Raw genomic sequence first — 13,545 nt, forward strand, 5'->3', positions numbered from 1 at the left:
AGAGAGCAGGGTCAGCCACTGAAAAGGCATGCTTCCTAGGTCCCATCAGATGGCAAGACTTAAATGAGATGACCTGTAGCTGGAGCATCTGGGGCTGGGAAATGTTCTCGGGAGCAGGTAGACCTGCAAATAGCCCAAGTCCTATGCCATGTAGGGCTTTCAAGGTGACAACCAGCATCTTGAATTGCATCTGGAAGCCTGTTAGGATCCAGTACAACTCATGGAGTAGCAGTGTCACATGGACGTAGCAAGTTGCACCTATGACTATTCATCCTGCTGGACTCTGGATCCACTGAAACTACTGGATGGTCTTCAAGAGCAGCCCCGTGTAGCGTATGTTGCAATATTTTTTATTTTTTATTTATTTAAGCAATTTATATAGCTGCCTAACTCACTCACAGTGACTCTGGGTGGCTTACAGAAATAAAAACCCCAAATACGAAACCCACTGCACCCCCCACCCCCCAATAACCTAATTGTTATAATTCCCTCATCTCCATTTTGAACACTTGTGAGGGCCTTCCTCAAAATACCAGCTGGAAAATGGCTTTGGGAGCCATTTGCTGTTTGAAAAAGTATATCACAGAGAATTTTCAGAGTTGCAAATGTATGAAAAGAGCCAGTGATCAGAATTTAGAGGGTGTATGCGTGAACTAGGCATAATAAAGAAGTACTATATCTCCTTGAAAGGAAGTAAAATGGAAATGGAAACAGAAATGTGGGGGATTTCTTCTTGTAAGGTTTCTTTTCAGTGGAGGGTTATTTTAGGATTCAGGATCATCTTTCTTTCAGGTAAATATGGTATCAAATATTTATTGCCAAACTTGGCTTTTCATGTGCTTCTGACTTTTTTCTCTAGCCAGAGGTTGGGAGCGGGGAGGAAGAACAAAGCTCTCACCTTGTTTACTTTAGAATTTTTTTTAAAGTGGGTAAAGAAACCATAAGTTCCATCTCCAGGATCTCTGGAGGGCAGTCAGTGACCCAATACTATAAGAATGGGAAGCCAATTTGTGTTTTTCCTTGGAACATCTCTGTTGCTACAGAATTTTACAGCCACCTTCTTCTAGAAAAGGAAAGAGATCTCATTACGCCAACTGCCAGTTCATGTCCAAGTCTCATAAAGCAAACTTTAAAGCACTACAGCTTGTGTCTGGGTCTTTGAGATGTCCCTTACCGGTCCCTTTGTCATGGATTTGTCTCACAACAGCGTGGGTTGAGCTGTCTCTGAAGTCATCCTAGGTCTTCAGAATGTGGTTTCCATTGAAGAGAAGGATCTGACCTTGTTGGGTTTAAAAAGTGTTAAGCAAGCTTTTAGTTGTTTACAGTTGCTTCAAGACTCTGCTGGTTGGCAGATTAAGAAGACAGTAAAAATAAGATAATAAATAATATAATAATAATAATAACACGACACATGCATAATAAGAAATATGACAAATATATTTAATGGTCAACAAAATACCAGTGGGTGAACCTCTTCTGGCAAGGATGTGAGGAGAGAATGGTTTTACCTCTTAAAACACTAGAAACAGGACTTCAGCACAAAACCTAGGTTTATATCTCCTTTTCACTCTTGACAGAATGTTTTAGATTCTGCATACCAACCCCATTGTGGTATGCAGATCTTTGAATAAATTAATGGATTCAAACTTATATTAGAAGCATGGACTTTAGGGGGTCCTTCAACCTCTGGGCTACTGTGGAGGTGATGGGAAAGGGGCTGAGTAAGTCCCACAGAGTTTCCTGAATTGTAGCCATATTGAGTAGAGGTTGGAGAAAATGGAGCAACGTAGTCTTTCTTTTGGCAGCTATTCTGGAGCTTTCCATCATGTCAGAGCAACTATTGTTGGTAGTTTGATCTCCACATCTGAGATGAAGTCTGCCCATTAGTCTAAGCCTTTGTGTCAATCACAGCTTGAATGGCTAACATATCATTACAGATGTAGCCAGTCCTGGGGTCATGGAGTGAGTTCAAAGGGTAGAACTCGGGGAGGCCACTGGCCACGTTGGTTTCATTGATGGGACGCTGGAATGAAGACGAGGATTCCAAGGAACGGAAAGAGGTGGAAATGTGACGATTGTTGACTTGATCCAACAAAGTGAAGGTCACCTGAATTTTAAAAAAAGAGACAAATTATAGGCACTGAGACTCATTCACATGCACTAAGTGAGAAAGCTTTGGTCTGGGGCCATGTATCTGCCTGTCTGTATGCTGAATATGCTGTCAGCGGCTTTCAGAACCATGAATTGTGTCCTTTGGGGCTAGCTTAGAGGGTTGGGAACGTGGGGCATGATTTTATGGTGGTTTTCCCCCTTCCTCTGAAGCCGGTTCTAATCGATGTTGGTCCAGGGGGGAGGTCCAGCTCTAGATCCCTGTTTAACATCTACATGAAACTACTGGTTGCAGTCATCCATTGGCATGGGGTTAAGCATAATCAGTATGCTGATGACAGTTGCATGCAGTTTTGGGCACACTATGATATGCCCACTGCTTTGTGAGCTGCACGGTTCCCAACACCCACTGGGTTCAATTCAAGGTGCTGGTTGTTACCTATAAAGCCCTATGTGGCAAAGAGTCAGGTTATTGGCAGGACAGCCTGTCTTCAACTATTTCTGCTTGTCCCATCAGATCCAGCAGGGTATACATGCTATGGGTCCCTTCTGTGAAACAGTTCATTTAGCAGGGCCCAGGAGAAGTGCCTTTTCAACCACAGCACCTGCCCATCCCAAGATTAAGGTGTCCCTAACTTGGTTAGCCTTCCATGGGGCCTTGAAGACCCTTAGGCATTGGGCCAGGATGTTAGCTGAGCCCAGTGTGTAAGGTTGGTTACTTTTGTTTTAGGTGGCTTATTAGGATCCTCAGTTGCATTGTACCGTTTATGTTTGTTTAATTATTATATATTTTGTTGGTTATAGATATTTAGGTTATTGTTTTTGTAGGGTGCTATTTTATGTTTTTATGGATTGGTAGCCACCCAGCATCACACTGTTGAGATGGGTAGCCATATAAATTAATCAAACCAATTAATCCGTCAATAAGCAAGCAAGCCACACTGTGAATAGTCAGAGATTATACAAATTGCAGCCCAGATGCTCTGGAAGGTGCTAAACTGTGGAAGACTGTATGAAGATACCAGCCATTTGTTTTAAGTGAGTGTTTCACTGAATGTATCTTCATGATATAAAAACAGATGCAAGTGCGGTCTTCTTTGTAGGAGTTGGGGGAAGGACCTTCCTACCCCATATCGTCCTACCGTCAGTTCAGAAGCTCCATACCTTATGTCGGAAAGGCCATTTCAGTTGGAAATCGTATTCCCCTTTCATCAGAACCAGGAAGAGCGAAAGGTGAGTTCCAGCTCCAGTTCCATCTCCGTTCAGGAAAAGCTTCAGGCAGAGCTTGTAACCATAACGGGCAGTATAAAATGCTTGGGGGGCATGAAGGAGAAAAACATGAGATGCTAAGAGCAACAATAACAATAACACATACTCGTTTCTAAAACTAAATAAACTATATTGGAGGATAGACCAGACAAACATTTTGGCTGAAGGAAATTGGAATCTTCAGAGTAATATGGTGGGTGCCTTCCCAAAGGGGCTGCTGTGGGAGATTTGCCTGCTCATAAAATGGCTGCTGGGATGGGCATAGCTGAAGTGAAGGCCCCTAGGGTGCTCTCTACTATTCCAGTGGATACTTTGTAGGGTCCAAAGGCATCACTGCAAATAAATATGATAGTAGGAGCTAGCGTTTTTGCTTTCCATCATCTATCTCCCTTCCTTCCTTCCTTCCTTCCTTCCTTCCTTCCTTCCTTCCTTCCTTCCTTCCTTCCTTCCTTCCTTCCTTCCTTCCTTCCTTCCTTCCTTCCTTCCTTCCTTCCTTCCTTCCTTCCTTCCTTTCTTTCTTTCTTTCTTTCTTTCTTTCGTTCTTTCTTTCTTTCTTTCTTTCTTTCTTTCCAGGAGCATCAACAAAGGGTCTGAGAGATACACCATAATGCCTACTTCTGAATGGGTCCATGAATTCACAGCTTTATCTTCATGATATAAAAACAGATGCAAGTGTGGTCTTGTGCAAGTCCAAACAGGATGCACACGCTATACCTTCCTGTGTTTCCCCAGTAGAGCAAGTGCATAGACACAGTAGACAGAAAGTTAGCCAGCAGATAGAGACTTTTGTTCTATGAAACCACTTCCCCCTTTCCTTTCACCTCCGGATTTGGTCACTCACAGGGGGAATAAAGGGCAGGCCGTTTGCCAGTTTGCGCTTCCCGCATTCGAAGCCCCACCTTGGGGACCTTCCAGAGGAAACACCCATCATAGCTGGTATGCTCCAGGGCCTGGATCCGGGACACCAAGCCGCTGATCATCACATCTTTGAGAGCCAAGAGTGAGTCTTGTTGTTCTATCTGGGAGGAATACAGGGAGGGGATGTGGTGAACGTGCGTGCAAAAGGAACAGAATATTGATAGAGTCAATCAAACTTAGCAACCTGGCATTGTATTACTTCATGGAGACAAGTGAATGATAATCAATAACGCAGGAAGAGAAAAGGAGTAAAGCTTAATATTTTTTCACACTGCCCTTTTCTCCTTTACAATTGCAAGCTTAATACAAGACCCACAGCTGGATTCACACAACTTGCTCAACCCTATGTCATTTAGCCAATTGCAGCTTATTCAATAAAGCCATGGTTACAGCGAACTATGGCTTAGCTCAAAGAGTGAAACCAGTTTCAATGTTCACACAGTTATTTGCTTTCATAAGAAAGCTATTCCTTTCCAAAATCCAGTAATGGGTCAAGATCATCAAGAGCTTTTACATAACATAATCTGACATTTCCGCACCAAGAAGAGAAGTTGCACAGGTTGTAATTTGAACCATAGTTGTTGGTGGGAGGCGGGCAAGTGACAAAGTGTGTTATGATGTCATAATGCAAACCCTACCCCTTGTACCCAGGGTTGGGACACATGTACAAAACAGCAGAGTTTGTATGCATTACAATGTCATCACATGCGTATCATGGCTAGCAACAAACAACTCTGTTTACAGCTGGGTTAGTATATTTCCTTCCTGCTATTATGCTCCCTCTTGCAAAACAACTTTAAAAAGTGGGTTGAGAGGCTAGGCCAGCCACTCCCCAAATGTGATATTCATTTCAAAAGTAGCTTGTGAGACATAACTGATAGAGCATAAGTTGTTAGTAGACAAGTACAACATTATCTCTCAGCGTCAGCCTTTTATCTGCAATATGGAGATAGAAATTCTGACAAATTCACAGACTTGTAAGGACTGGAATGGCTGCAAGAAAATGGCAGTGTCTGAGCTAGCCTTGGCTGAGATTTCAGTAAAACCAACCACCAAAGTTGGACGTGGTTAATAGTTGGATAGGAGACCACTAGAAAATCTCAGGCCTATAAAGTAGATTGAGAAGTTGAAAGGAACGTCCTGCAATAAAGCAAGGACCAACCGCTTCTGTACTGTTGCCAAGAAAACGTGCAGCTGCTTTCAGGAGCCAACCCTTCAAGGAAATGCGTCTTGCCATGGATTTTCTAATTTCCTTCTTCTTTCACCTGGTAAATTGCATTACAGCTGCAACTTTGGAAGGTGCTCCGAACACAGGTTGTGTACCTCTGATGCTGGGGGAAAGCATCTTCACTTCAGAATGTGTCCTATAATTGCTAACGGTCATTGGAGACATCTGATTTTTTTCAAAAGCATCAGCTTGATCTTTCCAAAGGGCATCTCTTACTTTCTCCTCCAGAAAGAGGATCCTAGCCAGGGCTTCTCCAAGCCTGATTCCAGGGGCCTCTTCTTTTCTGCCCAGCTCCCGGCTCAGGACTGAGACAATGTTCTCTAAGGTCTTCTGGCGGGTTTCCAGCTCAGCCACCTGCTGCCTGATTGGGAGGTCAGGCCTTAGTTGCTCCAACAGCTGGTCCAGTGGGAAGTTCAGCCCCACAAACTGGTGCAGACTGTCAAGAAGGAGTGGATGCTGGGATGTCATGATTCCTTCCACTTGTCCACCAGGCATCTGTTAATAATGGAGGCCAACCAACAGCACAAGTCATCTAGAGTTGACACAACCCTTGGTTTCCAGCCCTTTCGTCCCCCAAATAAGCTAGTACTAATACAACTGGAGGCAGGGAGGAGAAATGATTGAGAAATAGGTCTACTCCCTCCAGGTAAAAGTGACTCTTTCCTTCCTCCTGTTCCAGCATTATATCCTTGGGGCCCCCAAGGAAAAGGAGGATAGTTGAGATACAAGTGGCCCCATGAAAGCCAACTTGTCAAGTAAATCTGATCTACAATTCAATCTTATTTGGAAACCATTTCTAGACTATAGTTCTATACATGGAATTTTGCCACATCCCAAATTTGGTTTATATTTGAATTTAACATATAGTCTACATATTATTTACAGTATTCTTTCAATATACTGTGTAATATTTATAGCTTTTCTTTTTCCCCTTGTAGATTTTAGTTGTACTACCCTAATATTTTTGCAAGTTGCTATAGAAATCTCTTGAATAGAAATTGGGTATGAAATGTTTTATACTATTCTAAGTTGTTAAAGATGATTTAGAATATATTAGCCATATGATATTATGGATCTACTGGTTAATCAAGATTTGTTGGTCATCCATTTGCATTCTATGGCTTATTTTTTTTCTTCCCTACTATATTTTTGATCGTTTTTTAAATGTGTATAATAATAACCACAATAATAATAACACAGAACAAAAATGAAACCCACCTTGTCAAAATGAGTAAGTGGCTCAATTTCCTTATCTTTCAGACATTCAGAAGAGGATGTTTCGCTGCAGCTGGGAGGCAAAAGAAATGGAGTCAGTTACCTACAAAGATCAGAATCGGGCAAGCCATGATATTCCCTGGGACACTTTATGGAAGCAAAAGTTGGACTTTGAAGAAGCAGGAGAGGAAAAGTCTTGACAACTTTGAACTATGGTATTAGAGAAGACTCTGGAGAATACCATGGACAGCCAAGAAAACAAACAAATGGATCATCAAACAAATCAACCCAGAGTTCTTCCTTGAGGCACAAATGACCAGGCTCAAATTATCTTACTTTGGACACATTATTCTGGAGAAGTCTCTAATGCTGGGAAAGGTGGAAGGAAAGAGAAGAAGAGGATGATCAGCAGCAAGGGGGATGGACTCAGTTACAGTGGTGATCGGGGCACAGTTGGTAGGCCTGAAAGACCAGGTTAGGAACGGATCATCATGGAGAAAATCTATCTATGTGTTCCCTAGGAGTCAATGACAACTTGGTGGCACATAATCAATCAATCACTCAATCAATCAATCAATCAATCCAGAAGAGCCTTCTTTGTCTAAATCCATTCTGGAGGAAGCATGATGTAAAGGTAAAGTAAGTAATAATAAATAATCTTGGGCAGGCATAATACTTCAGTTCAATTCATCTTTATAATACAAAGATGCCTCCCAAAAGTAAAATATGTTCTTTCTCATTACATAGCAAAGCAAGAAACCCAACAATTATTATAAAAGATAAAACTAAACACAAAGCATCTGGGGAAGAAAAAGGAACACAAAACAGAAAACTTTGGGACACCATCTTACAAATCTGTTTAATTGAGCAAAAGAATTTGGCAGCCATAAGAATCATGCTTCTCTTAACATCAGATAATATAGCAATGTTAGAAACCAACCCAAAGACCTTCTGGGAAGCTGATTAAGATCCAGCTTAACAAATCTCAAACACTCTCTAGGATGGAAGCTGCTGAAAAACACTGAATGATTTTAGTGGTTTTACAGTTTCCACCAGGCATAGCAAATCTCAGTTTGCAGGCCTGATCTGCCCATCTGCCAAGTTCTTCTGGTGGTCCATGAGCTCCGGAGATAAAGTCTCATTTTGCTTCCTTATCCTAGGCTTTTGATTCCCAAATTCTAGTACAGCAACTGGATTCCTAGAGAAGCCAGTCAGATATGCCAAGAAGCACACAAGAACAATGCCTCCAGATATATTTCTTCCTTACTGGATTTTTTTTTTCTAGTAAGAGAAGAGATGGAAGAATGGGCTAGCAAAGCAGGATTGCTCAAGCAATACTATCAATGAGGCTGGGCAATTGGAGAAATAAGGAAAAAAACAAACTCTTATCTGGAACTTCCCATGACTTCAAAACAATTAGAGCAGTAACATTTCTGAAAACCTGAAAGTCAAAAGAAGTGAACTGAATGAATCAAGCCAAAGAAGAAGACAGGAGTGAAGAAACCCACCCACCCTTCCTTCCTTCCTTCCTTCCTTCCTTCCTTCCTTCCTTCCTTCCTTCCTTCCTTCCTTCCTTCCTTCCTTCCTTCCTTCCTTCCTTCCTTCCTTTCTTGTCCCCTCTTCCTTTGGGTTTTCACTTGTCTGACTCCAACAGCCCTCTTCTACTGACACTCCTGGACAAGTGATATTCTGCAGAATATTGTCCTCTGAACCTTTTCTCTGTGCCCTATGGTGGAGCAAGCAGCTAAATTTACCACTGGCAGTCTCTTCTGTAGTGAGACTATTTGGGTGTCTTCTGAACCTTACGGCCTCTGATAGCATCTTGCAAGTTCTCAGTCTCTCTCCCAGCTATTCCTGCCCTGAGATCTGTGGGAAGGTTTGTCCTGGTTTAATCAACAATGCTATTTATCCTCACAAAAATTAAGCTGCCGACATTGTTGTATTCACTCCCTGCTGCTCCATCAGCAAAATCAGAGGATGGCTTGCGATAAGCAGAAGGTCCACTGACTTTCTTGAAATGCTATTTGAGTGGAAGGGTTGTAAAGCCATGCCTGTTTCCCCAGACAGATAAAATCCATCTGGCTTTTTGTGTGGGGTGGGATAGGTCTACCTTAAAAACTTCCCCAGTCTGGTAACTGCACCATGGCTGGTAGGCATGGCCCTATTGTTATGGAATTCAGGGAGTTGCCATCCCAACACATCTGGAGATCACCAGATGTGGAAAGCTGCTCTCCAGAAGCCCCTCCAATTTGGGACCTTGGAAGAGTAGATTTTTAAATCAGTGTTTTTCAAACTTGGCAACTTGAAAGTGTGTGGACTTCAACTCCCAGAAGTCCCCAGCCAGGGAATTAAACCATACAGAGGCATCACTGCAGGTTACAACCAACACCAGAGGAGCAACATGACCTTAGAAGTGGTGCAAAATGCATAACTTACAACCCACTGTAGCCACTTAGCTCCTCTTTGTGTGTAATACAGACCAAATAATTTTATTAATACCTTTAAAATGAGTTTCATTTCAGCAGTACTGCACAGCTCTGATACTGTCCTTGAGTAAGATACATTATCTTCTATTTATTAAGATAACAGTCCAAGACTATTGGATTTCCCCGAGATTTCTGTCTGTCATGTAATCATATGTCCTTTTCTTCTCCCTTCCTAGATGCAACAAACATTTCTTCCACTCGTTAGGTCACCAGATGACACCATCTTTGGGGGGAATTTTTCAGCAGTCAGAGCAAGACTTCCCAGGGAAACCCCAGGGGTAAAATGTGGGGTGAGTTTTTAAAAAGATACTGGTTGAATGTGATCCCAAGATTTGGGAAGGAGGAATGATCTGATTCAGAATGTAGCCCAGGGGTCTTTTCAGAGGCCAGAACAAAAGAGTCATTTCTAGAGATTGTAGGAGGCAGGTGGAGACCCACTCAAAAGCAGTTGTAACATCTCCCCAATCCACACAGAATCACACCATTTGGGCTTAAGCTGACCTAGAATAACCATGCTATATTTTTGAGGCTCATGGAATGGCTCAGCTTGAAAGAAAAGAGCTTTTCCCCCTCTGCTTTTGACTTCCTCTTCCAGTCCTCTGTTCTGCTCTAGGATGTTAAGAGTGTAAGGATAGGGCTGGCTGCCATTAATCCCAGCTTGAGCATCTTCACCTTGGCAGGGGTCAACTGGATGAAAAGTACCAGGGAATTTTCAGAGTTCTGGTTCCAAGACATCAGAAGGGTTTGGGGAAGGTTGAATTAGAGCTGGGTTGGGTCTAGCTGGTATTGGGATGGAAGAATCCAGGAAACCCCAGAGCTTGAGGCTAGACCAGGAAGTCAGAAAGTCATCCTGGAAGAAAGCAGTGGCAAACCATGTCTGTATTCTTGCCAACCCACCCACACAACACAACAGCGTGGCAATGCCACTAAGTCATCAGAAGTTGAGCTCATCTTGAAGATGCTGTCTCTGAAGTTCCAAGAAGCCCACATGGGGGGCCTCAAAAACCCTCATGACTCTAGAGCAATGTTTCTCAACCTTGGCCGCTTGAAAATGTGTGGACTTCAACTCCCAGAATTCTCCAGCCAGCCATGGTTGAAGTCCACACATCTTCAAGTGGCCAAGGTTGAGAAACACCACCCTAGAGACTTCCAAAAGTTGTTAACAAATTGTCATTTATGAATGGGACAAGAGTCAAAATTACAAAATACAGGGCTGAAAAGTAATCCTATAGTAATCCTCATCCTATTGACAAGGTTTAATTTTACCTGTATCTAATTAAATCAAATCAGCTGCTTGGCCTTTTTCGAGGACAGTCCTTGGCCCATCTCCTTTTTGCAATGTCTCCCTCAATACATAAACATTGGTTTCTCTGTGTTCAGGATTCAAGCCGGTCTGTTCCTTCTATCCTTCCTTATGCTGCCAATGGCTACCCTCAACCACCAAAGGTCCTGACAGCCATCAAGGCGCAAGACTTGTCAAGCTGAATTTGTTTTGGTAACTTTTTCCCCAACCCTATATTAATGCATAAACTAATATGCTTCTTCACCCCTGAGATGTACACAGATTAGCCGTCACATGCCATCCTTACTTTGCAGAAGACTCTAATTTTCTGATCACTGATTTTGCACACAACATGGCAAGAGTTTCAGATTACTTACATGCAAGAAAGCCGAAAACATACTAAAGAGATTATAATGGAATGTATCTGCATCTCCTCTGGCTTGAACAGGAAACAAAATCTTTTATTTCACTACGGGGTTCAGTCAGTTCACCAATTAAGGAACATCTGGGTCATGACCAACAACTCTTTTGTGAATGGCTGTTTTGTTATTCCTTTCATTCCTTGTTCCTTTTGCATTTCATTTCCTGGCTTCTTTACTACATTCCCTCACATATACTTTACATATGGACATAGTTAAGCAGCATTAGTTATTATGCACTTATAACTAAGTGCAGGACATAGATTAAAACAATTGATGCAACAACATATTACATTCAATTAGAGGGCATCTCTAAAAAAAAAAAAGTCCATGACTAGAACTACTAATTTATTAGATGGAGGAGGCCACCAAATTGGAGAAACTCAATATCATCTCAGTACATTCAAAATAACATTCAAAATAACAGGTAGAAATCAACCCTGATTGCTCATTGGAAGGATTGATAATTAAGCTCAAGCTCAGATACTTTGGTCACCTAATGCGAACTCCTTGGAAAAGACCCTGATGCTGGGAAAGATGGAAGGCAAAAGGAGAAGAGGACGGCAGAGGATGAGATGGTTAGATAGCATCACTGAAGCAATGAGCATGAAACTGGGCAAACTCAGGGAGGCAGTGAAGGACAGGAAGGCCTGGCGCGATATGGCTCATGGGGTCACGAAGAGTCGGACACGACTTAACGACTGAACAACAACAACAACGTTTTTAAGTTAAAGCAACTTCGCAGGGGCCAAAAAAGAGAGAAGAACTTTAGGTGCTTTTCTAAACCTTAAGGAACCCAGTTCCAAATATAATCGGGTTGGAGGCCACGTGTTAGTTTTTGAGGTGCCACAGTGCCTTTTACTGTTTCCTGTCCATCTTAACAAGTAAAAAGGCACACTTGTAATGCAGCTGAGCCCCCTAATGACATTTGCTCACATGTTTCACATCTGCAGTTCAAAAGACACACACAAAGCTCAAAGCTCAAAATGCATACACAGCTCAAAAGTCACGCAAAGCCTGGCTGAACTGCTACATTGCACCAGTTTTAATTCATCCTGATTCAACACGTTCTCTGGCCTGAAAACTAGATTCGTCAATATTAGTTCATGGTGGAGGTGGAGAAAGAAGGAAAGAACTTTGAACTCCAGGATGAGATATTCTTTATTTATCTCATCCAAGGTTCTAGACTGAATGCCAGTAATGTAAGAGATTCTAGAACGAAGTATTACTGATCCTAGAACTACGGATATCCAGTCCCCTCCTTCAGTCCTCTCTTTAACATAAATCTTATTATAACCTTATAGCCCCCCAGAGGGGAAAAAATCATTTTGAACATCACAGATACATACCTCATTTTTGGCTGCTCAAGCCTTCAATTGCCCAACATCTCTCTTTCTCCTTCTGAAGCTTTATAAGTTTCCATGCAAAGTCAGGACTAACCTTTTCCTCTCTTAAAAAGATGCAGGCAAAGTAAAAGTGTGGGTAAGACTGCCTACCAGTGGAAGCTGTGATGGGTGGGGGAATCCCAACCCTGGGGCAGAGGAAGTCAGTTTTCAAAAGATAAAATTCTCAAACTCAAAACTGAAAATAAAAGCTCATTTTGGTATAACTTTTGTTCAACTATTACCAGACCACATAGCTTTCATGTGGAGGTGACACTTTCCTAATTTGGACTGAAATAACAGTGACATATATTAAACCTATCTACTGCACCAGTTTTTAAAAATGTTTCTAGCACTTTATGACCCCATGGAGATCATTTGATCAGAATGGTCTGGTAGTGTCAGGCCCAGCCCAAGAACAATGGTGAAGCAGTCCAGTTGAGGAAAGTTCCCTTATTTGCTTGCACCATATAGACAGAATCTTGCCAGACTAAATGTATACTAATGCAACTAGTGGATATACCCTGGGAGATTCTAGGGAGTAGCTATCCTGAGTCTCTTTTGCTTCCCACGCTCCTCCTGCGGAATGTGTTGTCTCTTGTCTCTTTCCCTTCCTGGAATGCACCCCCTCCTTCCTGATAGCCTTGCTCTCTCACATCACCCTCCTCTTTGTAGATATATTCCATCAGGTAGGACCTGCTCCTTTGAGTCCTTGCAAATCCATCTTTATGTCATTCATGATAGCATCTAACCACCCTGCTCCCTCAGCTGTTTTTTGGACTGCTTTGATTTCTCCAACCATCAGGGTTTATTCTAATGACTTGCCCTTGTATTATGTATCTGAAATATCTAAGCTGTAAGCTTCACTGTTAGTACTTCCAGCCAGCAGTCTAGTTTTACTTCATTATGAAGTTAATGATTTGATGCCTCTTCTGGTCCAAGGTGTCCAGCCCGTTTCTCCAGTACCACAATTCAAAGGTATTTTTCTTTGTCCAACCTTTCTAATGATCCATATTTTGCAGCCCATATATTATAACTGGGAAACCATGGCCTTGACAGTATTTACCTTCATTGTCAGTGAGATGTCTCTGTATTTTAATCCTTTGTCTACATCTGTCTTCATCTCCCACCTAGCAACAGATGTTTTGTTTATTTCATGGCTACAGTCACCATCCTTGTGAATGTTTGAGGCTAGGAAGAGAAAGTCTGTGAGTACTTCATCGTCTAGTTGCATTGG

General features: G+C 42.1%; 1 protein-coding gene across 1 annotated transcript in view; it reads right to left on the reverse strand.

Moving 5' to 3' along the window:
* Positions 1-1,155: 1,155 nt before the first annotated feature.
* LOC112542898 (TNF receptor-associated factor 1-like) overlaps positions 1,156-13,545 on the reverse strand; it is a 12,900-nt gene continuing 510 nt past the window's right edge. The window contains exons 1-6 of the mRNA XM_088134655.1: positions 12,276-13,545; positions 6,743-6,812; positions 5,741-6,019; positions 4,220-4,397; positions 3,274-3,422; positions 1,156-2,107 (exon numbers count right to left, since the gene is read on the reverse strand). The exon at positions 12,276-13,545 is cut by the window's right edge and continues 510 nt beyond it. Of these exons, the coding sequence (XP_087990781.1) occupies positions 1,889-2,107; positions 3,274-3,422; positions 4,220-4,397; positions 5,741-6,019; positions 6,743-6,812; positions 12,276-12,280 (900 nt within the window). The 5' untranslated portion in view covers positions 12,281-13,545 and the 3' untranslated portion in view covers positions 1,156-1,888. The remainder of the gene's footprint in view (positions 2,108-3,273; positions 3,423-4,219; positions 4,398-5,740; positions 6,020-6,742; positions 6,813-12,275) is intronic.

This window comes from Python bivittatus, unplaced genomic scaffold (genome assembly GCF_059951505.1).
Source record: "Python bivittatus isolate LINGU-HERP-01145 unplaced genomic scaffold, Pbiv_v1 ctg000080_np1212, whole genome shotgun sequence".
In the NCBI taxonomy this organism is placed as follows: Eukaryota; Metazoa; Chordata; class Lepidosauria; order Squamata; family Pythonidae; genus Python; species Python bivittatus.